This window comes from Rissa tridactyla, chromosome 14 (genome assembly GCF_028500815.1).
Source record: "Rissa tridactyla isolate bRisTri1 chromosome 14, bRisTri1.patW.cur.20221130, whole genome shotgun sequence".
Lineage (NCBI taxonomy): Eukaryota > Metazoa > Chordata > Aves > Charadriiformes > Laridae > Rissa > Rissa tridactyla.
Window position 1 is genome coordinate 498,722 of NC_071479.1, and position 26,447 is coordinate 525,168.

At 51.4% G+C, this 26,447-nt stretch overlaps 1 protein-coding gene across 5 annotated transcripts in view; it reads left to right on the forward strand.

The window, feature by feature from the left end:
* The first annotated feature begins 13,058 nt into the window (after positions 1-13,058).
* FUBP3 (far upstream element binding protein 3) overlaps positions 13,059-26,447 on the forward strand; it is a 40,641-nt gene continuing 27,252 nt past the window's right edge. For all 5 annotated transcript variants that reach the window (XM_054220606.1, XM_054220601.1, XM_054220604.1 and 2 more), the window contains exons 1-3: positions 13,059-13,204; positions 19,991-20,096; positions 26,380-26,430. In XM_054220606.1, the coding sequence (XP_054076581.1) occupies positions 13,118-13,204; positions 19,991-20,096; positions 26,380-26,430 (244 nt within the window). In that variant the 5' untranslated portion in view covers positions 13,059-13,117. The remainder of the gene's footprint in view (positions 13,205-19,990; positions 20,097-26,379; positions 26,431-26,447) is intronic.

Sequence of the window (26,447 nt, forward strand, 5' to 3'; positions counted from 1 at the left end):
GGCCCAGCGCTTCCCCGAGCCGGGCTTTGTGAAACTTGTAATGGATTAAGTGCCTCTGAAGGACGAGGAGGGGGGTTGTCGGTACCTTCTTGTGAAGGTGGGGAGCGGGGGACATTGCCCCGCATGCTGCCGGTCCGGAGGGGTGAGCCGGGCGGCGGGGATGGGTTAAGAGGATTTGAGCCTTCCTCTTTTGTCGTCGTTTTAGTGCATTTTAAGAGCAGACTTGGGGCTTGTTGAAAAGGAAAAAAACAGGGAAAATATCTTCCAACAGTGCTGCGGGAGGAGAGGAGCTGGGCTGGGCAGCAGGTTTCTCTCCCATCGTGCCTGCGTGGGATGTGGGTCCCTCCATCCCCGGGGCTTGGGACGCAGGTCAGCTCAGCGAGGGAGACCTGCTCGGAAATGTGTGGTGGAAGCGGGAGGAAAGAAAGAAAACACTTTCTAACCCATGGAAATGCCTAGGATGCACTGCAGCTCTGCACTGCCGAGGATGGGGAAGGACCTGGTTTGGGATGTCCCCGTGGTGGGTGTCCCCAGGCCGGGAGCCGAGACAGTCACCGCGGCTGGGAGCGATGCGCCCTCCATGCTGCATCCTGCAGTGCCTGGCATGGCCGTGGGGCACTGGGCAGCCCCATCCCGGTGGCTGGGATGTGCCGCTTCCCAACACATTTGGGGAGCAAAAGCAGAGCTGCCACCAAAAAGAACACGTTTGCAGCCCCCGGGGGGGACAGCCGGGCCCGGTGGCCATTTGGGGACGTCCAGGCATGCCCTGCCTGCCCCACTGCGGAGCCGGGGAGTGTGACAAGCTCTGACATCACAGCTGGGAAAATAACATGTTATTTTCCCAGCTTGGATGTGACTTTCCCTGCTATTACTGGCAGCAACCATCTTGGGAGGAGAAAGCAGCAGAGGGTTGTCAGGTGAGGGGGGAGAAATGGTTTTCTGGGCTGGTGGAGCCTGTCCGACCCCCGTGGGGTGCAGGGAGGGGGGATGCTGCGCGGGGCCGCCCCCTTCCCTACACCCCATTGCTTTCAGCAGCAAGTCCGCGCTGAAAGTGCAGCTTCATGTGGGGTCCCACGTGAGCAGCATCCCTTGAAACCTCACCAGGAGCCATCTCCTGGGGGGATCATCTAAAAACCAAGATGGGAACAGAGCTGCTGCCCTCCTGCATGCCGGGGAGGGATGCTGCCCCGGCCGTGGGACAACGGGCAGCCCTGTAAGCTGTGAGCGTTACCTTCCCTGCCTGTCCTTGCAGCGACGGGGCTTGGCCATGGCAGAGAGGTCCACTGGCAAAGTGGAGTTCGGAAGAGCTTGGTGCAATGAGGAGCTGACGTCTGTTTTGGGGAGGGGGGGAAAAAAAACGCAGAAAAAAGTGTCACAGCAGAAGTTTCTTGTTCCCCAATGCACGAGAAATGCCAGATGTGCTTGGGAAGGGCTCATCGGACAGGCTGGGCCACTTCTCCCCAGGGTGCTTAAATCATCAGCTGGAAAAAGCCATTTAATGCTGAGGCCTTGCATCTCCTCCAGCACTCGTCCCGCGGCGCTTCGGAGCCCAGACCCGAGGGTGCCCCGTTGCCCATGTCTTGCCGCACCCGCTGGGATGTGCGGTGAGGTTTCTGGCTGAGGGCAGGGGATGCTGCGTACCGCGACAGCTCCAGCTCCGTGAGCTGCTCTCGGGGGCGGTGGTGGACGGCGGCTGCGGACACGGCTGCTGTCAGCCGGGGAGGAGCAGTGTGTGTCGGCTTCCAGCTCCTGCTTCCAACTGGGCTGAAAGTACATCGTGCTGCTAAAGCAGAGCTCAGTGTATTCAAAAAGCCAAGTCAAACCCAATACAAGTCTTGCAGAAGGAAAATAAAACCTCTTGAGAATCCTGGGGTCGCAGGATAGAGAAGACCCAGCAAGTGCCTGCCCTTTCCCCTCGGTGCAGCTACTGGGGGCTGCAGCAATAGGATGCTCTGAGCCAAACACCACGTATTTAATTACTTTACTACTTTAATTACTGTCAGCCCTTCCAGTTCCCGTGATTTGGTGGCTTCTCATTGCCCTCCTTGCAGTTTCCCAGCACCCTGCCCCCCCCGGTGCATCTCAGGGAGGTATTTCAGGGGCTGGGGCCGCCAGCCTCGCGTCGCAGCAGGAGGGAGAAGCAGTGGGCGAGCAGAGTGTTGTGAGCAGCTCCTGAACCACCTGGTAACTCCCTGGCAGAGGTACTTTGGGGATAACTTTTGGGCTTTCAAGGTGGCAGGCTTGTTTCTACAACACCCACCTGGCTGTAAAGGCAGTGAGCGTGGGCTGGGGGCTCCCTGTCCTTGGAAAGAGCCGGGAGGGACCCCGGGAAGGGACCTGGGTCACTGCTGGGCTTCAAAGCTCTTCTGCGCATCCCCCTGCAGCGTCACCCATTGCTTGAGCTCCAGCCTACTCCAAGGCAGCCCCTCATTGCCCTGGGGCTGGGGGTCCCTGGGGATGCCTTTGGGAAGCTGCACCCCCTCTTTGTGCCATGGGGCTGCTAGGCCGCCCTCCCAGGCTCCGGGGAAGGGCTTGTCCGGGGTCACTGCAATCGATATCTCATCTGCAGGCTCTCCTAGCGGAAGTGATGGTATATTGGAACATGGTAATGGGTCTTGTCTAGTGGAAAAGGCTAATCTTCCCCAGCTGTACAGGATCTCCGCAGGTGTCCTCCGGCTCTCCCCACTGCCACGAGCCCTGCAGCCAGCCAAGGAGCAGACACGCTGCTTTAAAGCTGCAGCAGTCTAATTTATTGCTAGTCCCAGCGAGAGAGAGCTGCCTCCAGCCCATCCCCGTGGGGTGCAGAGCCATGGCCGGAGCTTCCCAGCGAAGGACCGGCACCCAGGGTGGCACCACACAGCACGGGCGGCCGCGGCAGCTCACTTCTGCTGGCTCAAAGCAGCGGAGGTGACATGTCCTCCAGCCCCGCTCACCTGGGGATGGCATTTCCCCAGGGAGAGGAGGAGGAGGATGAGGATGTGGGGACAATGCCAGGAGGGATTGGACCCCTCAGAGTGCCACCTGCAAGCGTAGGTGGGAGGCAAAAGTGTGCCGCAGGGAAAAGCAGGGGGGAAAACGCCTTGATGTTAATTTGGCTTTTTTGGCAATGCGCTCGCTGCCTGGCAGGGCTCACTGCACGGCGCTTGGCCCCTTTTGCCTGTCCCCAGGGATTTCTAGCAGGAACAGGTCTCCCCTTCCCCTGCCCTGCTGGCCATCATGCCCAGGTGGGCTTTGTACGTGCCCGGGGGGGTCCCGGTTTCTAAAAGCTGACCAACCGACGCCGACTACCGCAGCCTGCTGCATCACTATGGCAAAATCAATTTTCCCGTTTCTCTGGAGGTAGAGGTAATTACTGGGTTTAAGGTTTAATATGCATGTGGATTTTAGCGCAAGCGTTGCCAAGAACAACTCAGAACAATGCACAGGTTTGGGCAACACGTCCTGGGGGCTTGGATGTGGCCATGGAGTGAGGAGCCCCAAGATGTGGTCTGCAAAGTGGGGGGCCCAGGGGCTCGGGGGGGCCCATCGGAGGCCAAGCTACCATCAGGTCCCACAAAGGTTGTGTCAAAATCCTGCTGTTCAGGGTAGGGATTTTTTCCGGCAGAAGACAGTAAGAATAGATGGGTGTTAAGAGAAAATTCCCAGAGGGACAGAGCAGCTGTGGGGCTGCTGGGTTTTTGCTTAAACATCATTTTATTGGGTGGAGAAAGGAATCACTGGGTCCATGCAAGGAAAAGGGGTGATGGAAAACCGGGGAGGTCTTGTGTGGCTGTGCCTGTGGGACTGTCCCCACCGTGTCCCCTCCTAGGGCTCCTGTGGGGTGTGTGGGAGGGGACCCTGGCCCACTTCTCCCAAAGGAGAGGGAGAAAAATCCTCTTGTGCTATCCAGTATCGTGTAATTTTGGGCAAGCTGTGGTCCCTGGGTGCTGGTAATGGTCCAGCAGTGCCAAGGATGGGGTTCCCCCCATCAGGGACACTGCTACTGGTGGCACACTCACGGGAAAAACACAGGAACCCCCCGCGATGAGTGCTTGGTCCCCCTTTTCCTTTGGATACGTGGCTCTGAGCAGGTTTGTGGGAGCACATGGGTCACAGGCCTGCAGCACAGCACGGCTATTAACTGCTTCCATCTTTCCGAGGGAAAGCCATCCCCCCGGTGATGTTGGGAGTCGCTGGCCGCCAGCTTCCCAGGCAAGGGGGAGATGGTCGCCTTTGTAAACCCCTTAACAAGGTGGCTTTGTCTCCCCGTTTAACAAGAAGCTCCCTTGCTCCTTCCCTGGGAGTTTCCCAGCGCCAGATCCCTGAAAGCCAGCTTTATGCTCTGGCCGGGGACGCGCTGCCGTGGGGCCGGCGGGGATCAGAGGGACACAGGGGCCCTTCTGCACACCCCTGACAAAAGGCTGCCCCGGGGGGACAGAGCGTCAAAGCTCGGCCGGCTCGGGGGGGGACAAGGGACCCACAGAGGAGGCTGCGGCACGAGCCCACTGTCCATCTGGTCACTCGATCGCGGTGGGCAGCGACCCAGCGATGCTCGGGGAGGGCCAGGGGGGTCCTTCTGGTCCATCCCCCTGGAGAGGGGGCAGGGAGAGTTGCTGGGAAGGGACAGGTAGGTTTTGTTGGATGCAGGTAACCAGATCCACGGCCGTTGGTGCCTTCCTGCCCTCTCCTCTGGCTTTGGCGGGGGGTGAGAGATGGGAGGTGGGAGCGAGGAGACCAGGGCTCCAAAGCGAGACCTCCCTTCAGAGGGGACGCTTCCCCTTGGCTGGATAGAAATGGGCTTAGAGAAAGCCTTGGGGTATCTCTGCAGCACTCCCGGCTGGACCAGGGCATGCGCCGAGGCAGGAGGGACCACTCGGGAGTGATGCTTGGCTACAAGGGGCACCCTGGTCATGGCAGAGACATTGTCCATCCCCGTGTCAGTGTCTGAGCTGCCCTCTCCCACCTCCTTACCCTTCCCCGGGGGCTCTGCCGGCCTCCTCTTGGTTTGGGAGCTCTTGCCCTTCCCTCGTCCCATCAGCAAGTGCCCCGTCTCGCCTCCCCCCTCCAGCCATCTGCCTCTGAGCCCCCCACCCAGATTTACTGTCACGCGTTAAAACCGTGGCTCAGCGCCAGGGTCAGCATGTCACGGTGGCCCCTCATCGATTTGTTTTACCTCCCCTTGGTGAAAGCACTTTGGCCCCCGCTCCCTCAGCAGCGTAAGGGGCTTCCCGAGGCCCCCAGCTCTCCCCTTGCCCATCCTGGACCCCGTGGGCACAGGCCGGTGGGCGGCCAGCTGAGCCACTGGTCTCCTGACCCCCCCGGGGCACCTAATGTGTCTCCCTGGTTTATCTGGATCAATATTTCTACGAGAGTGAGGAAAACCCCTCTCAGCAGGGAAGAGAGAGGACAGGGGGTCCCGCTTGTTTGCACAGCCCCACGGCTGGTTTAGTGCTTGGCTGGGCTGGGCCTCTGCTGGGGGATGGGAGGGCAGGGAGACCCCAAACCGGGGGTGCCAGCTCAGATGGGGGGCATTTGGGGTCTCCTCCTTTCAGCAAATGTTTGTGGGTCTTGAGCTCTGTGCCGGGGAGTGACAGCCAGGATGCCTTGGGTCCAAAACCCGAGGATCTGGGGTGGCTTCAGCCCTCGAGCCCCCCACGCAGCAGGCGGGGGGGTGCCGTGGGCGGTGGGGCGGCAGTGAGGGGTGGTGCAAGGTGCTCACCGGGCTCTGGATGAACGGCGGAGGAACCGAGCGATGCTGACAGCCACGAGCAGACAGGAGAGAGCTCGGTGGGGTCTGCTTCTGGCTGCCCGGCCTTCAGGGCTGGGCCAGGGACCTTTGAACTGTTTTATTTGGGGGTGTTTTTACAGGATCCTGAAAGTGAAGGTAAAAGATGCATGTCGGTTTTATAAGCCCAAGCTTATTAAACTGTTGCCGGAGACACGACCAGGACAGCAGCCTCCAGCCATTCCCTGTGTGCTCTGGGGGATGCCCGAGGCGTGGGGGCTCTTGGTCTTATGGCTTGGCTAAGGGAATCGGGGCAGAGAAAATGGGGATGACCCTTGAACACCACGCAGGCTGCAACTGCCCCTGCTGAAGGCGCCATGCCTCCAAAACCCCTCCAGTCCCCAGCCCCGTCCCATGGCATGGCCACCGTCGTGCCTACGGGTTCCCACGCTGGTGACCAGCAGCCGAGGGCAGATGCACGGCAGCGCGGGCGGCCCGAGGAGAAAGCGGGGGCTCTTGGCAACTCTGCCTTTTGCTTTCAGCCTCACCCTCTCGCTATTTATCGGTGACTTTTGTCCTTGGCCAGCTTAGCGGCTGAAAGGGGCTGTATTATATCACACGTAGGCAGCTCCTGGGGGGAGAGGGCCGCGCTTTCTGCTGGAACAAAGCGCGGGTTGGCTAATTCCCCTCTCCTCCCGCAGCACCCGGGTCCCATCTGGTTGACAGAGTTTGCGCCAGTGTCTCCTGCTATTAAGCCCCCACTTGCCTGCTTGAATCGCTCGAGCTCCCCCCCGCCCCTGTACCCTCGGCCCCTTTTTCTTGCTTTATTTTTCATTTTCCCCAAAGCCGGGCAGAACTTGCTCCGTGGAGTGATGTCAGATGTGTGCAAAGCAGACCAATAAAACCTAATGCATCCCCCTCTTTGTCTGCCGGCCTCTCCAGCGCCTCACATTTTCCACTCAGAAAGCCACTTAAAACACATCAGCAACAATCCCTCACAAAACAGCCACTTGTTGGCTAATTGTGCTGAGGACCTGCGCACGCCGCATTGCGCTTTCCTGCCGGAGAGGGTCCAACGCTGCCAGGACCTGGGGCTCCCTGCCAAGGCAGAGGGTGACGGGGACCCTCAGCATCCACCAGGATCGGTCCTGGGGTCTCAGCTGCTTCCCAGGGGTTGGTGGGGCAGGGATGCAGGATGGGGATGTTTCAGTTCCCTGTGGCCTTGGGTAGGTCTGGAGAGGGTGGTGGCAGAGCTGGGAGCGGGCTTAGCTCAGGACCCTCCTTTGCAGAGGGATGGACAAGCAGATGGAGCCAGCAGAGATGCCTGGAGCTCTCTGTCCTACCTGCTAACTCCTGCCTGGGCAGGAAAGCAGGCAGGCACGCTGCCGGTGGGATGGGAGCTCAGGGGAGGAGACAAGGAGGATGCAGGGACCCCACCAGGCTGGTAACTTTTTGCTCGGTACCTGTGATCCCGGGGTGATGGATTTGGGTGCTGAAGGCTGAGAAGACTCAGCTGCCCCATGCCTTGCAGCTCGGAAGGATGCTGGTGGGTTTTGCCGGAGGGGATGGAGGCCCAGACACACGTTGGTGGGCAGATAGGGTCAAAGTGAGAGATGCTCCATGCGGGAAAGGAGGCAGAAGGGCTTGAACCTTTGCCTGACAGAAGCACCCAAAAATCCCTCCCCGAGGAGGGCCCATCCTGGTTGTGGGGTGGGGGGAGAAGCCATCAGCAGGTGGTTAACCTCTCCCTTTGCATCCCAGGGGCGAGAGCATCCCACTGCCCATCCCTCTGCCACAGAGAGTGCCCCAGCACGCCCGGCCTCTTCCCCCCAGCAGACAAACAAGTGCTTGGAGTAGCTCCATTTATTTTCCCGCAGGAAAACTCTGGCAGCTTTTCCTGCTGACACCCGCCGTGTCCCGGGGAGCAGGAGCCGAGCTGCATGTAGTCAGAGCCTGGTCTTGAGGGGGAAACTGTCACGCCATTTCGCTTAAGGCTGTCTAATCCTATGCTGGCTCGGGGCTAATTTGAGGCTGACGAGGAGGTTCAGTGCCAGTGCCGGCAGACAGAGGTAGCGGGGCCTCCTGGCGAGTGCTGTGCCGGGCGGGCAGCCCAGAGCCCTCCCGGCGGGCGCTGTGCCGCAGAGCACACCTGCCCGCGCTCACCTGCCCGCTGAAATGTCACACGGGCAGAGTGGCGCCGGGAACCAGCAAGAGCAGGGTCTGGCTTTTTGTTTTCCCTGCCAGGAGCCCTGTTTTTGCCTGCTCCGGCTGGGTTTGGTGACTGGGCTGAGTCTCTGCCGCGCTGCCCTGGCCAGCAGCAGCCAAGCGATGCGGAGGGAGCTGCAGGCAGCTACCTCCTCTTCCCAGCGCCTTGCTTTGCTGCCGGACCCGCAGCGGGTCGGTGGGGGACCCGGGGGCAGGTCGGACCCCACGCCAGCCACACACCTGGGCAGCGAGTGGGTGCCAGGGGAAGAAGGAGTTAAGCCGAGCCAGCACCGGCAGAAATCAGAGGACTGCAGGTTTGTTGCCGGACTGGACTGTCCCATCTGTCACCAGCACAAAGACGAGCCCTGTCTCAGGCTGGGCTGTCAGCGAAGAGCCCACCACTACATTAGGACTCCATTAAGGGGAGACTGGCGGTGGGAAATGGCAGCTGTCAGGGCACTATCATTTCTCCTGTAATTCCTCCCGCTCGCTTCTCAACTGCACTTAAATAGCAGGTCTACCCACTGGGCCAATTTTGCATTTTCTTCTTCCCGCTGCTCCTCTTCGTTCTTTAAAGCCGCAGCTCCCTGGGCCCCTTCCCTGCAGCTTGCAGCCACCTTCCCCTTGCGGCACCTCCACGGGGAAAGGGCTCACAGGCACTGCCAGCATCCCCACTGCCAGGGCGGCTACGGAGCTGCGACAATGCCAGCCTGGTCTGCACTGGTGGGCTCAGCGATGGGACTTGCTGACTCCTGACCTTGGCACAGGGAGAAGGGGAGGTGGCTCACAACCTCCAGGGATGGGTTTTCCCTGGACAGGCAGCGTCCTTCCCATCTCCTGCCATCTGTGACTCTCTCGAAGCTGGTGAACGTTTGCTGGTCCACACTGCTCTTGCCCCAAAGCCCGGCTGCCCTCTCTGTGAAGGGGGCCAGCGTGGGCAGGACAGTGGAGCTGGGGACCATGTTTGGGGACCATGGGCCATGCCGGAGCAGGGTTTCTTCCTACGGCCACCAAATCTGCCTAATCTTTCAGTGTTTGGCAGAACCTCCCGGGTTGCACTCCCTGGTACAGTCATGAACACCTTGGGGTGGGATGATCCCCTGGCGTCATGCGGTCTTTGGATCCATCTCAGCACGGCATGTGTGACCTAGGGATAAACCCACGGACAACCAGGTTTCCTGATGGGACAACATCACCTGGACGCCCTCAGGACCTGCAGAGAGCATCTGCTCCAGGAGAAGCCTTGGAGAAACATCTCAGCATGGTGGAGACCCCTCACACGAGCCACGTCTTCATTGGGGGGCTCCACGCTCACACCTCTCCCAGGAGCCCCCAGGGCTGCCCACACCCTGCCCTGCCCTCACCGTGTCCCCTGCCGGACCCAGCGCTGCTGGTGCGCCCCGCAGAGCCTCCTCTTCTGCGGGGGGATCAAAACAAACACTTCTGCGGAGAAGTGCATTGTGGTGGTGGTGCTCGAAATAAATAACTAATTTCTCCCTACATGATCTGAAGGAGCACGAGGGGCGTGAATAGCAGGGCCCGGTGTCGGGCTGACTGGACTCCCCGGTGCGGTAATTCAGAGGATGACAAACATAAGCCAAAGAAAAATGTTGAAAAATGGGCACTTCCCGCAGCCCTGAGCAAAGGAGCTATTGCAGGGTTTGGAAATAACGAAGGCAAAAAGAGGGAGAGGGGGGAATTTTCTCATTGAGACCAAGTGAAGTGCCAAACAAGCTGCTATTATGGTGGCTTTGAGAGGCACAGGGAGGGGGCGATGGGGAGGAGAGCGGGGGGAAGGAGAGGAGGGAGGTGGGGGAGAAGAGAGGGAGAGAGGGCTGGAGGGAGAAGGGTGGGGGACGAGGGGGACATGAGGAGCCAAAGGTGCGAGGTGACACGGGGGAGATGGAGAGACGACCAAGTTTTGTGATGGTAGCAGGGCCACCGCCTGCCAGCGCCCCGGCCCTCAACCCGGGTCCCCCGCATCTCCCCATCCGTCCCCCATCCTGGTCCCCGGCCACCTTCCACTCCCTGCACCCACCACCACCAAAAGGGAAAAAAAACAAAAAAAAAAGAGATGGAAAGAAGGAAAACAAAATATCTACAGTTGTCGAGACAAGGGGAGAAAAATAGAGGCAAACATCCATAATTTTCTCTGTGGGGCTTTGCAGTAATTGAGCCATTTGGATAAAAATAAAGGCAGCAGGCCCTTTAGGTACCAGGAGCTTTTGCAATCCAAGAAGCCTGAATTATGCGCCTTGTATCACTTGAAACCCCCCACCCCAACACCCCCCTCCGCCTCCCCCGTGCGACACCAAACCACTTTCCCTTTTCTTCTTCTTCTCTCTGTTTTTTTTTTCCTCCTCCTTTTTTAAGTACCCTGTCAAATGGCGTCCAACGAGAGGAGAATTTCAGCTGTCACAACTAATTTCAGCGCGCGCGTGTGTGTGTGAAGGTGTGTGTGTCTTGGATGGGGGGAGGCGGGTGATGGAGGCATAGAATCACTCCTTTCTTTTTTTTTTCCTCAAAAGGAAAATTTACATCAGAAATTTGTTTCTGGAAGTGTTTAAGGCCCGTAATTTCCTTCTTTACAATTGGTGTCTTCTTCTCACTGGGCTTCCTCCTGGTGATGGCCGGGGCTCGCTGTCACCCTCCTGGCAGCCTGATCCCTTGACCGTGGTGTTGCCCAGCACTGAGGAGGTTCCTCCGTCTCTTGCCAGGGGTTGAGACCACCCAAATTCGTCTCTCACAGCCCCAGGCTGGGTCTGGCAGCAGAGGCCACAGCTCCTCTCTGCTGGCATCCCAGCGCCGGGGGCTTTTGGCTTCAGGTTTGGTCACCTTTTTTTGCAGCCACTTTGAGGTTGGCGTTAGCTGGAGGGTCACAGGGTGAATCCTCCCACCTGGGACCTGCCTGGGGAAGAGGGCAGCTGGTGCAGAGCCTGTTGAGTCTCCCCAGCCAGGGCTAGGAAGGGGAAAAATCCCCGAATCCAGCAAATTATCCAGGTGGTTTGCAAGAGAGGAAGAAGCAAAGCCCTGGGCATGGCTGGAGAAGTGACCTCCACCATGGCCAGAAGACGGTGGGGTGCGTGTGGGGATACAGATCATCTTAAAGCCCTTCCCCATGGGCTGGGTTCCTTTCTCCTAAAATAAATGGGCGTTTTGCTTAAGAACATGATCACGACTTCTGGAAGGAGGAAAGGCTGGCGATCGGCAAGCTCACTGGTGTGATGTAGGTGACCATCAGAGCACTGTGCGTCCCAGTGAAGAAGCGTGTTCCCTGCTCTTGGAAAGCCACCAGATAATTTCATCAGCCTCAGCAATTCCTGCCTACTCATGTAGGCGCAAATGAGATGCATAAAACTGGAAAGAGCAAGAAACAGCCGAGAAGGAAAGCGGCACAACCCGGGCCGCAGGTTGAATCTTGAATTGAATACTGGGTGCCTTTGGGAGATGGGGTCTGGGATCGTGGGACTGGGACTGTCTCAGGCTTGGGGGGCAAACCCAGCCATGCTGGGCTGGCGGTGGGCTGTAGTTTGGGAGAGATCATCTCTCTCTCCTGCAGCTGCACCTGGGGGGGGTTAGGACAAGTCCCCCCATGCTGCCAGGCTGGGTGGGACAATTGCTGGACCTGGGATCCCACCACTCACCCCCTCCTTTTTGCTCCGGGGACCCAAATGGCAGCTGGTATGCCCAATGTCCCTTGTGTCCCCCCCAGTGACGTAAACTGTGCCACCATCCCACGGCAAGACGTTGCTCTCTTATCCTGGAGGACACCATGAACACTCCACTCCATAGCCAGCGTGCACCCCCACCCAAGGGAGTCTGTGCCCAGGCAGCAGGTTGGGTGGCAGCTCTCGTGGGACACCCCCAAAAGGCACCACCATTGCCCTGGTGTCCCGGATGGTGAGGGCTGGGCAGGGGCCGCGCAGCAGCGCCCTGCTCGAGGAATGAGCTTTGCATGTTCTTTGCATTACTCCTTGACTAACTGGTCCTTGCATCACCCTGGAGCATCCTGCTGCTCCGCGGCGGTGGGAGGGCTGGGACAGAGGGCTGGGTCAGAGCTGGGGGCTCCAGCCCAGAGGACACAGGGGTGCCCAGGCTCCTCCTGGAGCTCCAGTTCCCGGCGGAGCGGGGCAGAGCTCTCCGGAGCACGCTGGCACCCTGCATCCGGGAATCATAGGATCATGGAATAGTTTGGGCTGGAAGGGATCTTAAAGCCCACCCAGTCCCCCCCCTGCCCTGGGCAGGGACACCTCCCACCAGCCCAGGTTGCTCCAAGCCCCGTCCAGCCTGGCCTTGAACCCCTCCAGGGATGGGGCAGCCACAGCTTCTCTGGGCACCCTGGGCCAGGGGCTCACCACCCCCACAGCTTCATGTAATGTGTCACCACCACCATGGCAGTGCCTGGCCCATGGCGGCATGGTCAGAAGCTTGGTCCTCAAACACACGCATGAAAATAGGTGGGAAACGGGTGCCGTGGAATGATGTGTTTCCACAGAGGGTGTTGCATGGTGGTTGCTGGTGGGACGCCTCTGCCGCCACCACCGCAGCAGGGATGGAGGGGATAGCACGAGCTGGCAGGGCTTGGCACAGGCAGGGACAGGATGGCAGGAGATGGCACAGCCTGGGCAAGGTGGCAGGTGCTGGCAGGGGATGGCATAGGCAGGGACAGGATGGCATAGGCAGGGACAGGGTGGCAGGGTCTGGCAGGAGATGGCACAGGCAGGGGCTGGCAGGGGCAGGGGGTGGCAGGGGTGGCACAGGCAGGGACAGAGTGGCGGGGGCGGCAGGGGCTGGCAGGGGGCGGCAGGGGCACGGACGGGGTGGCACGGACGGGGTGGCAGGGGACGATGGCACGGGCAGGGGGTGGCACGGGCAGGGGGTGGCAGGGGCAGGGACAGGGTGCCGGGGCAGCCCGGCGGTGCCGCTGGACCATGTCCCCGTCCCGCCTGTCCCTCGCGCGCCGGGGGGTCCCGTGGGGCGGGGCGAGCCCCAGCCCCGCCCCTCCCTCCCTCCGGCACGTGAGCGGCCGTGACGTGCGGCGCGAGCCCCCTCCCAACCGCTCCCTCCCCGGCCCCGCCCCACCGCGGCGCCCCCGCCCCTCCCGGGCCCACTTCCGGCGGAAGCGGGGGGCTCTTTCCCTTTCCGGGTGCGGGTCCCCGGGCGGAGCGGCGGGACGGCGCGGCGGCGGGCGGGCGCGGGGCGCGTGTCATGGCGGAGCTGGCGCAGGGGCAGAGCGCAGCGCCCGTGGGGATCAAGTCCGAAGGGTTCGTGGACGCTCTGCACCGGGTCCGGCAGGTAGGCGCCGGCTGGCGGGCCGGGGGCGGGAGGAGGCCGCGGGGTGCCGCTAGGCCGCGGGGCTGAGGCGGGGCGCGGAGCCGCCCTAAGGGGGCAGGGCCGCGGCCTCGCTGCCCCTCTTCCGGAGGACGGAGCTGGCGGCCCCTCTCGGGAGCTCCGGGGCTGTCCCCTGCGGGCGGCGGCGGGGAGAGGGGCAGGCCGGGGGGCGGCGGCGGCCGGGCTCCCTGACAGGCCCCTACAGCGCCAGTCGCGGCCGGGGCTTGTGACACGGCAAAAACTGCTGCTCTTTGGGGAGGGAGGCGATCTGCAGCTTGCAGGAGCTCTCGTTGTGAAGCTGTCCTCCTGCACTTTGCAATGGGTGGGTGTGAGCTTAACGTTAATTCGGTTTTTAAATGAGGCCTTAATTGTGCGTTAGGCTAATCAGTAGAAGCCCTGGCAGAGGGGGAGCTTTGCATTCCCTCCTGAGAGGGGGGAGTGAAGTGCTCCCCAAAGGAATCTCTGAGCTTACGCAGCGCTGAAATAGAAACTTTCACTGGAAGCGCCCAGACCTGCAGAAATCAACACCCTCGTTTTCAGTACAGAATATTATAAATATTTGTGTGCTTCTTGGTTTGTGGAAAGTGGTTCCAGAAACAAGAAGCCGATTCTCACAGCGTAGATTTTGTGACTGTTCATCACATCTCTTTTTCTGTGTCTGTCACAGGTGTTTGTTCCATCTCTGAACAGGTTGCATTTGTATTTAGTAACTGCACCTTAACAAGGTGTAATACAGCTAAATACGAGGACCACAGCCCAGCTGGCACTTAAAGATCTTGACTTTATTCTTTCCAATGTTACAGGCCAGGTGGGAGAAATCTCCTCCTGTTGCCCAGAGTTGTTTTTCTCATTTCACTGGGAAACTTGTGAAGAAACTAAGCTGGACCCTAAGACCTTTCAAGGAATCGCTCTGTTGGAACTTAAGTCGCTTACTGTTGCTCGCAGCTCACTGGTGAATCAGAATGGCAGCAAGTCCATGTTCTGTGCAGTCTCAGCGACCTGTACAGAGGCGCTCACTGTTCTAGATGAACACTTTGCACCTTCCCACAGGAGATCACAAGCTGTTCTTCGGTCGTTGATTTCTTTCTCAGCATAAGTATTTCAGTAGGCCGGTTATGTGTTAGCTGCCTCTTGGATGAGGCCATGCATTGCTTTTTTCAGTGTCTGAGAAAGCGTTGTGGCCTTGATGGTGTGTGATGTCTGAAAGCTTTGCTGTTAGCCCAGGTGATGCAGTTAAATTGAGAGGTCTTGCAGCTGTGTTTGTCTTGACCTGATCTTCTGTTAGCAAAGGCCTCTCATTGAATATCTGGTAATATTATTGCCTGCTAGCAGTTGAATAATCTTTGAATAACCTGTTTATGTAGAAGAAAATAATTATTTGCTTGTCAGTTGCAGCCTGTTTAAACTATTTTGTGAGAATGTACCACTCATCTGATCAGTAACAGGTTAAATGTGAAAGTGAGATTTTTTGGATGGTATTAGACTAAAACATAGCACTAACTGAAAACTGATTTGAATTGCTGCTGTGTGGGTGCCATCATCATATTTGTAGGGTGAACCTGTGAGGCTCCCTAACCCACACATGAAGGAGATGGAATATTAAATAATCCTGCATCCTAGCTATACTGACTCTGATTTTGCTGTTCTTATGTTCATTATACTTGAAAGAATATGTTGGGTGTCCACGAGCCTATGACTGGAGTTAGTCTGAACTGGAAGATTTCAAAATCTTCCAAGCTGCAAACTTCAGGTCAGGCGTTGCAGCGTAGCAACCTTCCTGCTATTTTCACTCTGGAAACAAGCGTGTTGGGAAATGTGCACTCTGCATGTGTTCGTGGCAGCACAGTGGCCTACATTTTTGTGCAGTGAGTTGTATGCTGCCTGTTGAATGTGACTTTTTTGCATTAGTGTTTGTGGGACGAAAAGAATTGTTGGCAAGTGCGAAAATATGCCTCACCCCCCACCCAAAGTACTTGATTTAATCTAGTTCTGTAGAGGCTTTGTGAGGGATTAGGTGGTCTATTCCCGCACAGAATGTCGGGACCAAATCGTCACTTATTGGCAAATGTGAATGAAGATGGTCTTCATTGCTCAGTGGATCGATATTTGCCTCACCACCCAAGCAATCTGTGATGGAACCTCCTGGCTGAGAGTCAGGTGGGAGGTAAAGGCTGTTACACCTAACACTTCTCTGGAGGTGATGGCAGAGCTTTCACCAAGTGTGCTTAACGCTGTATTTGCCTGAACCATGCTGATCTGGTACGTAGATGTCAGTTTATACTTCTGGCCAATGGTGTAGCCTTTTCTGAATATTACTTTTGCTTTAAGGAGGGGAGGGAGCAGAGGAAACAAATTCAGTTGTAGTTCTTGCTTCGTGGGTTTTTATGGCATCCCTGGCTTGATGTTTGAACTCTTTCAAAGTTTAATCTTACACTTAAGACTAGTAATCAAATTTACTAAATTCAGTTCTCGTGAGAACCGTAAAACTAAAATCAGAGTGTGGAATACAGTGCTTAGTTATTAATAACCAAATAATTCAGGATGGGAAAGACTTTCCTCATCAATGACAGTAACTGCATTCTTCAAAGTCACTGGGGTGTGAGCTGACATAAGAATAAGGAATCTGGAATGCCTTTGAAGGAAATGAGTTGTACCTTGCTTTCAGTGCGTGTGCTGGACTTGCTTGGATTTTTTATGGACTCTTAAATATTTGAGATAGATGAAAAATTTCTTTTTCAACTGAATGCTGGGGCTTTGAGATGGTCTGTCCTGCGTCTACTGCACCACTCCTCAAGTGAGTTTATGGCTCATAGGTGGTGACTGATCTGTCTAGCTGCTCCTAGGCAGGGTGGCATTTGAGTGGGGGGTGGAGAGAAAGAGAGGATGTTTGCTCCCCTTTTGAGTAATGGTATGAGAAAATAAGCAGAGCTGCCTGTACTTTGGACAAAAATGGATTTCTGTTGGACTGTCCTTGAGTATTTTTCTTATTGACAAAACAGTGTCTGTCTTGGTTCTTACCCTCTGCTGTTCTCCTTGGCAGTCTCATTTTCAACAGAACACGTGCGCTTGCAGCACTTACTGATTCCTTCTTCATACGTGTGCTATTCTTCTTGTAACCTGCTGTACATACTCTCTGAATCTGAATTTCTGGGAATGCTATGAAGAGGCTGTGGCTGCGTAAGCCCGTAGCGTGCCATCTTGAGTACCCTGACAGTGGATGAATATCCTAAGAGTCAACAGGCTGTATGTTTAAAATCCCTTTCTATTATCAGGTTCTAACTTCTAATTTCAGGGGATATGGAGGATGTCTTAAGACTTATGTTTCTCTGTCTCCTTGCAGAGTACTTTTTCAGATCATCCTCAAATAGATTTAGGGCTTTGCAGTTACTCTGGTGTTTAGGAAAATCACCAGTGACATGAAACTTAAATGGTTGTTGATGGTTTCACTGTTTCCTATAGAGCTTTGGAGAAATAGCTGTCATGCAAACTTGAGTATTCTGCTTGATGACTGGGAAGAGTAGCAGAAGCACTAGAATTGTCTTGAGAGGGTCAGATAACAGTGCCTTATTGTTTTATATCCTGCTAATACCTAGAATTGGTGATTTTATTGGTTGCTGTTCTTTTGCAGGACAGCATGGAGAGATTCTTCCCAGAATCTAGGCTCTTGCTCTCAAAAGCTGAATTCTACAGATATTGGTGTTTGAGTCCTACTGTGCCCAGCAAAGAAGCTTTATATTTAAAAGTGTTTTGGTATTACACTGTTTTTAAAGGGTGTTAAAGGTATAGGAGGACAGAAGTGCAAGGTATAGGAAAACATGTATCCCTCACACAACTTTATGGGTTATTTCATTGATTTTTCTTGGCTTTACCGTTGCAGTTTGTAGCTTAGGTTTGGGCTGTGTCCTTTAAAGTGTTCGTTGGAGAGCTTTATTTCGGGGAAAGCAGATGCAGAAACAGTTCTGTGGTAGTGATGCTCTTTTCCTGTGTATTTCAGAGCTTATTAAAATAGATGTATTGGGTTTAGAAAAAGGAAAAAAAAAAAAGGAAAAAATGAATACTGACATAGAGTGGGACAAAAGCACTGACTAGCAGTACATTACTCAAGGTCATTTAGTCAGATAAGAACTAGGTCTGCTTACTTTTGCTGTGTTCTAACTTTTGTGTTTATCTCTCTGCTGAGCCTATAGTGGAAACTGAGGTTCCTGTTTTAAGTTGAACATAAGAAGTTAAAATGTGTTTTAACTGCTACATCTACTTTAAAAGCTGAGCTCTTAATTTTGCAGGGTATTTTTTCCTGCTGTAATGAGGTGGTGTGTTGTCTGCATGTAATCCGGTGGCAGCTGGGAGGCTTTAGAGATAAGGGTGCAAGTTTAAATAGAGGAGGGGAGGGGGGGGAAAAAAAAGGAAAATTTTCCAAAAGCTGATAATGTAAAAATTGTTTTGACTTTCTTATTTTGCCCTTTCCTTGGAGGATTCTGTGCCAGGGCGATACTTGTGTGCTAAGCACGAGTAGGGGTTTGCAGAGCTCTCCTGCCCTGGGAGTGGACAGCCTTAGTGCTGGTGATCTGTTCGTGCACACCTTTGTGCTTCCTGATAGCTTCCTTTTGTAGGCCACTTCTGCTATCCACAGACTACTTTTTTCTTTTCCTTGAGTGTGTGGTGTCAGCTCCAAACTATCAGCTAGCAGTTTCTGCAACTTAGAGATTTTTTTCAAGTAAATAACTACTAAGAGCAGGAGGGTTCACGAAGGGCATGTTAAAATCAAATGTTCCAAAATGTGCCAGAGTATTTTATACCTGACCCTGTTCCTTTTGGCATACGTTTGTAAGTTATTATGTGAAAGCTGTTAATAGATTGTTATAAATTTTTAAATTTATTTTTCAGCATTCAAGTAGACCGAAAACATCTGTGCTCTTTGTACCTTCATTAAAATCCTCTGCATCCCAAACATGAGGGACATGGGCAAAGGGCTGGAACCGTGGATGTAGTACAGCTTTCAACAAAAAAGCAAGATATCACCTGGCACTCCCTAGTATGGAGTGGCTGAGGGGTAGTCGATGCTAATGCTTTCAGAATCAGCTTTCTATGGGCTTATTAGTTTTCAGGGGTGGTGATATACAAGGTGCTTGTCATCAAAGCTTTGCTACATGATCACTGTGGTGGTCCCACAGGAAGACTTTTTATTCTCCAGTTCCTGACATTTCTAACACAACAAAGTTGTTGACTTACTAAAAGAGGACAGGAGGGAATGGACTATAAGAAAATGGTCAAAACTTGGAGCCTTTTTCATGCAAGGCATTGAAGAGAATGTTTTCAATTCTCTTTCTAAAAGCAGTGCCCTCAATCTTTCAAAATTATTTCAAATAGCTTTTTTTTCAGTACCCTGTGGTTCTGAATCTTGGGCAGTTGTTTATTCCACTGCAGCAGCCAGTAGTGTCAACAGAGTTACTTTAGGTGTCTTTCTGTTGCAGTAAAACTCAAATTTGAGAAACATGTTTAGTTCTGTCACTTGCCCTTGTCTTCATTTAAAACAGATCTCTGTAAAATACACTTTCATCTGTTCCTGTTGCTTATTCTCTGGTGAAATCCCAGTTATAATAGAGTGAGATCAGACTCTTAGTAGAGATCCTATTCAATGGTTTTCTTTTTGCTGGAAAAGGAAGCAAATGCTGTAGAATACTCTGTGCTTTGTATTTTTTCTGTAACTGCTTTGTTCTGCACTTACTTTTTATAGCAAAGTACTTTGGGGGGGGTGTGCTGTGAGATTGCAGTTTGCCTGTCCCTGAAGGGGGTATTAACTGGGGTGCAGCACCAAATTAAGGCACCTGTATGTTTCTAGAGTAGGTTTACATCAGTTAGCTGGGAGAACAGGCAAAAGAGCTTGCTTCTGTCACTGTCTCTCTCTACAGATGTTTCCCAAATGTCATTAAAGACAAGCTTAACTTTTCACTTTTATTAAGTGCTGCTTATGTCTCTCTCTCTCACCTAGTTTATTTGCTTAACCTGGTCCCCTTACTGTGATACCTGACTGTCTCCTCTTTCCTGTAAATATCCTCCTTGCATCCTGGCGTGGCAAGGAACGGCTGTTATCCCCTGTAAGGGGTGGAAGCAGAGGCACAAGCAGCATTGGTCGTGTTCATGCAGTACTGACCACTGCAGGAAATGCAAACTAATTCTGGGCTAACAGTTTGCCCACTGGCTTATTCTTCATACAGTAAAGACAGGGTGATCCAGTCTCTTTGAGGAGGAGTTCCCAAACCTGTCCTTGTGCTGTGTATTTTCATGTTCTTCTCCCTCCACTCCCCCCACCAATGTTTGGGTGTGTGTTTCTATGTATCTGGATATGCACAGACGCAGGAGGAAGCATGTGTCCTCCTACACGGTTACGGTGGTGGCAACCTCTCCGGGACAAAGTTGGTGAGCTAGTTTGAACTCTTCTCTTTGCAAGATTTAGCTTGTCAGCTTGTTTGAGTGAACAAACCTGAATATAATGTTCCAGGGAGTAAATACTTATAATCAGGAAGAGGAACTGGGTGAATGCATTCATAATTAAACAAATATTAAAAGCAAGCAGAAAATTGTTTACTTTACAAATGAAGCACTGATGTCTTTGTTATAAAGTCACCTATATAGTAAATAGCTGAGAGAAGACTGGGCTCGGGTAAATGCCTTATTGGAAGAAAGAGTGTTTGGCTGTGGTGGCTGAAACTTCAGGTATGCTAATCATGCTTTTATCCCCTGGTTTTATAGATTGCTGCTAAAATTGGAGATATTCCTCACTTGAATAACTCTACAACACTTGTGGACCCATCAGTCTACGGTTATGGAGTGCAGAAACGACCCCTGGATGATGGAGGTAAGCTGGCCATGATTAGTTAATCTAGTGGATGCAGCTCTTGAAATCTGTCTGTGGAGGCAGTTGTCTGCTTTAAGGAGAGAAATGAATGCATCTTTCTGTGTACAGAGAGTTCATACAAGATTCCTTGTGTTGTTTAGTCTTATCTAGAGATAGCACAGGGCTCCTAGGCATTAGTATTATTAATGTGAAGCAATTCTTTCTTAGTTCATGAACTTTGGGAATTAGCAAAGAAATTCTGTAATTTAAATCTTCTATGCTAGTTGAGGTGGGAGAGAGGAAGGAGGATGTGCTTATTGGAACTGAGCTGGAGCCCATTTATAGAGTACCAGATATACATAGTAAAGCTGTTCTTCCCTGATGATCCTTATTTTCTGAGAGCAGGCACTGTATAGGGACAGTATTACATGTGCTCCTTTCCATGTGTGGCAGTGGTTACAGCACAGTAGTTGCTGTCAAGAGTTCTGATTGCTTTGTACATGAATTTTAAGGAGAAAAGGTGTTGATGCAAGCTGGAAGGAAACTTCCCATATTAGACTTAGCCTTTTTCATAATTATTCTTTGAGAATTCTTAAATCTCTCACGCGTTTAACATTGGCCACAACCAAAGAATAATTTACTGGTAACTGTAATGAGTTAATATTGTATGGAGTGCTACAATTTTAAAATAAGTTATTAGTTTCTTATCTTTGGCAGGAACAACAAAAATGTTAGAACAGGTGTTTTCTTTTTTACAAATCTAGTGATATGCACTGTTAAAAGAAGCGTTTAAACTGTATTATCTGCTGCTGTATAGATACAAAGAGCTCACCTTTTCCTGTGGTAGGTTATTAAAAAAAAAAAAAAAATAAATGTGGTTATGTCTCCTTTTCCCATTTCCTCTAGTATTTTTACTGATGCAGGTAGCCCTGCAGGTGATTCTGTCCCCCACAGGTATGTTCAGGAGTACTGAGGAAATAAGCAAAATTGCTGCCTAGCACTTCATTTTGAAAATAATTTTTTCTGTCTGATACAAAGGCTGAAAATACTGCATGTCTGCTTCTCATTCTGAAAAAACGTGCTGGAGCACAGGGAGAAGTTTCTTTCATGTGGAGCCTCTGGCTTGCTAACATTACTGTTTTCTGAACACATGCCACAGCCTGCTTTCTTCTCTGGTGTTGGCTCTATTTGAGCAAGAGGTTGCTGCTTCTTTGGCGTTTTAGGAAAGAATGGGTTTATCTGGGTGAGCTCCTGTGCCTTGTATCTCAGACTGGAGCATCGCTATGTCTATGAGGAGCCAGAGGCCTGGTATTACTGGGATGTGTTGGTTTCTGTATGGGAAGGTGTTCGGCTGCCGCACAGGCTGGTCGGCATTGAAGAATGCTGAACAACTTTGAGCTGTGTCTGAATAGCCTAGATAAGTGGCTATATGTGAAAAATAATAAATGTAGCCTTCTAGGAACAAGTCATTCGTAACCTTAGTCCTGACTCTTTCTTTCATTGATTCATCAGACTGAACTAAGAAATCTGACCTCTTGACAAAATGTTTTTTATGAACTTTTAACATGTGAAATAGTTGTAGTGCCTAATGACAGTGCAAGTTAGACTTTGTACTTAAACTTTTACTGGTGAGCCCTATTAGTTGCTGAGCCTTGTTTGTGTTGACACAAAGCGTGTCAATACAGTTGCAGTCTAGGCTATAACGTGCAGTACTGCTGGTTTCTTGTGTTGTGATAGATAACTCCATGGATCAGGTATCGTTCCAGAGTGGCTGAGCTCCTGACTCCTTTATTAGCAGTAATCTGATGATTTACATCTGCTGATGTAAAGACCTGCGGGTGCTTGCTCACCTTGTAGTTCAGCACTGGGCCTTGTCTGTAACTGTTTTTAAAGCGTCTCCAGTGCTGTATTTGCCGTTGGGTTGTTCATATACGTCTGTAGGTTTTATAACTTTGTCCAATTCCCTTCCCAAAAATCTTATCTGTGAGATCTTAGAGGAGAAGAGAAATGATGGAAGTAATATTTTAAAGGGCTGGAATTTCGCAAAGAAACTAATTGTCAGGGTAGTAGCAAGGGTTGTATAGCTTCTTTCAGCTTTGGTCGTCTTGGGTTTTATTTCTAATGGCATTAGTAGGTCCTGTACCGAAATACAATCGTGTGATAAGTTCCCCACCTAACCACGTAATCCTCCTGTGCTGCTCTTTAACTGCATACCCAGAACTGCAGCCTGGCAAAGGAACTCCTGAAGCTGCGAGTGCTTCTTGCTCTGTGTGTGTTTGTGGTGTGATCCATACCTTACTCTTAGGCTGCCTGCTCTTGCTGCCATGACATTAAAAGTCTATCATGCAGCTTTAGCTTTAAGCATCTGGAAGATGGCAGTTCCTTTTAATAGGATGCTTAAATTAGGAAAGCGCTTTCTATTTGGATGATCTTCTGGTTCTCTGTTAGCTGCGAACAAGGGGTGTTGGGTTTGCATGCCCACACTCTTCTCCATTTTCTGCTTGCCTGCGAACCACAGTTTGGAGACATTGTGGTCAAGAAGCAATTATTTATATTGTTATGCATACTCTAGAAATTTTATAGTACGGGGGTTTGTATACACTCTGCTGCTCTGGATAGCTTAGAAACAAATCTGGTGGTAAATCTTTTGATTGTTTACCTCTGTATGCTGCCTGTTCACGGCTGGATGCAGGTCTCACTGCTTCTTTATCCCCATGTACCTGTTAGAAAATTACTTCTGTTCCTAATGCTCCTGGAAAAAAATTGGGTCCAGAGGAGGTATTTAAGGTGACAAGAAAAATGTCTTGTCTTTCAGGAAAATCTAATTCTGCCTGTCCATTTTTGTAAACAGCTGCTGGTGTGGCTGATTGATGTCAGTTTAGGAAGTGGTCTTAAGACAGGGTGACAGTGCACTGGTCAAAACAAATTCAGCTGCTTTTAGAGCATTTCCAGGAAAAATAGATTTGTCATACTATTGGAAACCAGAATGTGCAAGTGCCTTTTGCACTTCCCTTAACATAACCTTCATCTGAAACGAAGAGCTGCTGGGATTGGCCCTGGTGACCTGGCCGTTGGTATTAGATGGAGCTTGAGACTGATTATTTCTCTTTTCCCTGGCATCTTTATTTCCCCTTTCTGGAAACAACTTTAGAGTAATCTTGCAAATAGCATAGCGCAGGGAGGAGATCAGGTTTATTTGTACTGCTTGCGGGGAAGTTGTGGTCAGCATTTATATGGCCACTTGCAGCAGTTAATTTTTCTCAGCGAAGGTGAGAACTAGAGATGGGGTTGGTCTGAGCTGAGGAGAGACCTGGTGACATCTTTCCGAGGATAAATCCCAGCCCTCCTGTTAATGGCCAGCGGGTGTTCCTGGCCTCTGTTCTAATTAATGGGTCCCTCTGATTACCAGCACAATTTAATAAGTTTGTTCAATGCTAAATAATCCTTAAAGAAACAGTCTCCTTTTGTTCAAAGGAAGTAGGGATCTAGTCTGCTGGAAAGAGACTGATTGCCAGAACATTAGCCTTTGTTTGCCCTGTTTTGGGCTGCTTTGAAGAAGTTTCCAGTGATACGCATAGGGTGAAGCAGCTGAAGGCTGGGGTATCCTTTGAGACTGGGGAAACAAAGATGAGAGACCGTGGAGAAGCCTCACACCCTCCTCTCTCCACCCCCCTGCCTTCCCCCTGCTTCTGTGGTGCATCCAGATATGAAGATGGCCTGTTTTGGTGTAATAAAACTTGAACGGTAGTAGAGCCGAGGGGCTTAAACACAACATGATCCTGTTGTATAGAATACTTTATTCTTTTGCTCCAACATGTTTTCAATGAAAATAGCGATGAGGAGAAGGAAATCTTATCCCCTCTTACTGCTGGTGAAAGTTAGTGGTGATGCTCCTTGACACATCTGTAGCAGCAGTAGGACCAGGGCAAAAGTCCAGATCTCTCAGCAAAAAGTTTAGTGTAATACACGAAATGCCCTCGTTCTTCAAAATTGCAACTTTATATATTGCCGTCTTTTAAAATAAGGCAGTTTAAGGGAGGGGAAAAAAGCCTATAAAGATTTACAGTGAAGGCAGACATGACAATTGGTTTTGACCATTTAATTAAGGAAAAACCTAGCAATATTTAATGATGAAGAATTAGGGTAACTAATGTCTTCCTTGTAGCTTTCTAAAATTTATGATGATCCCATTTTGGGTCAACAGTATGAAATACAACTGTGTTCCACTTCTCTCCAGGAGCTCTGATTTTATTCTAGCCGTGAAGATATTCTTGACGAGATTGTATATTCCCATCATGCACATTAATTTAGTGGGAGGCACTGCTCTGTTTTATGGGGTGGAAACAAAATCCACATTTGTTTTGAGTGTCTGTTAGGTAGAATTCAGTTAAGGTGAAGCCTAAAGCAGAGTAAAGAGTTATCAACCAGCAGGTGCCATTAATAGGAAATTGTGCTGATTTTATTCAGTATTTTTCCTTATTTGCAGTAAAATGACTGCAGTTACAGTTAAATTGTACTCAATAGATGTAAAAGGGGGACATATGCATGTGGCTTGTCGGAGTTCAGCCCCCTCCCAGGCGTGAAGAGGGAGATGGTGGAACAACAGAACATCAGCTTTCAGTATTGCAGCGAGCGTGGTCTGCCCCAGCCCTGCCTCTCTATTAGTCCCCATCTTTCAGAGCAAAATGGGCATGTTGGAAATGGAACGGACCTTTAGGCTGTTGGAACTGGGAGCCGCGTCATTTCGTACCCACCCCCCGCCAAAACAGAGAGAAATCATAACTGACTTGAAGGAAATCACTCCCAGTTCTCTCCATCTGCCTTCTGTCTCAGCTCTTGGAGAAGTTATCTGTGAAATGTGGAAGGAACAATCTTGCGCATAAGTTATTGCAGCTTAATTTTTTTTAACTAATTTGTACAATATATATACACTACGGCCGATATCTGCGTGGGGTGGTGAATGGCTTACTATGTTTGTATAGTACTTGGAGTGGGTTGGAGACATTATGTTGCGTATGTCTAAAGCATTATTTCCCTGACTGATTTAACTTCTTGTGCTCATACAGTTCTCCCCGAAGAAGTTGTCTTTTTCAAGCGTAGGATTGTGTTACAAAATGAAGGCTCTTCTGTTCCTTGCGTGAACTTCGGGAGTTGATTATAGGATGTGTATCTGTCTCATAATTTGTGGGCAGCAGCTGCCGTGGAAGAGGCTGCTAAGAGAGCCGTTACGGTGAATTGAAATGTGAAGTGGATATTTAAATATAGCCTTGTAGTGTTAAAACCACTTTTTCTGGCATCTTGGGATAATGAGTGGCCTGGTCCGTGGCAAGGGCAATCCCGTGCTACATCAATAGGCACCAGACCCATTGCATATAGTAAAAAAATTCAGAGCGCAGTTTGGGGCAAGATGGTGAGACTCTGAATTTGTTTTGTCATATTTGCTCAGCTCTGCGGTAGTAGCTTATCAGCTGGAAAGCAAATATTCCCCATTACATCACCCACCTTTTTCAGCTGCAGTATTGATAGTTATCAAATTAGAGCTTTTTATATTCAGAGTGAGAATATGCAAAGACAAATCTAACAGAGTCAATAACGCAGCAGTTGCCTTATCACTGAGCTGGGGAGAGTAATAAAATACATATGCTGTCGATATTTTGGTCCTGAAATATTATGAAGATATTGACATGCAGCAGAAATACAGTATTGACTCTCTATGTCTATTTTATTTGAGTAAAGTGTTTGGTCACAAACTTTATGCGTTTTTCTACTGGATTTAGAGAGTGTGGGATGCATCCGCTTTCTAAACCTGCCAGCTGATTGCCAATTTATTTCAGGTCAAAGAATGTGCAGGTTGCTGCAAGGTAGTTTGAAACTGCATCTTTATTATCACAGCTCACATGTTGGCCGGTTTCATTTGTTTTGCTACTTGTGCCCTCCAGGCATGCAATATAATCTTTCAACTTGGTTGTTAGGACCAAATGGTCAGGTTTTTAGCTGGTTTGCTGCAGGCAAAGTCCAGTAGGAAGCCCAGCAGGGCATGTGTTCCCACTTTGCATGAGTTGGTCTAATAATATTTTCCCCATTAACGTTTCGAAGAAAGATCTAATCTGTGGGGGTTGAGGGGGGAGAAATGTGAGGGTTGTCAGCTGGGGAGATAACTGCTAATCATAAATGGACCCTAGGTAACATCACAGATATGCCTGGAATGTGTGTATTCAGTAAAACGTGGTGGTTTGGGGTTTTTTTTGTCTTAAATACTGTTTGGGTGCCACAAGGTTACTTAACAGACCTATTCCTTTAACAGGTCTCCGTGTAAGTGGGCTCCATGGAGCACAGATAAGAGACACAGAGAGAAGTATGTGCAAGCGCTCT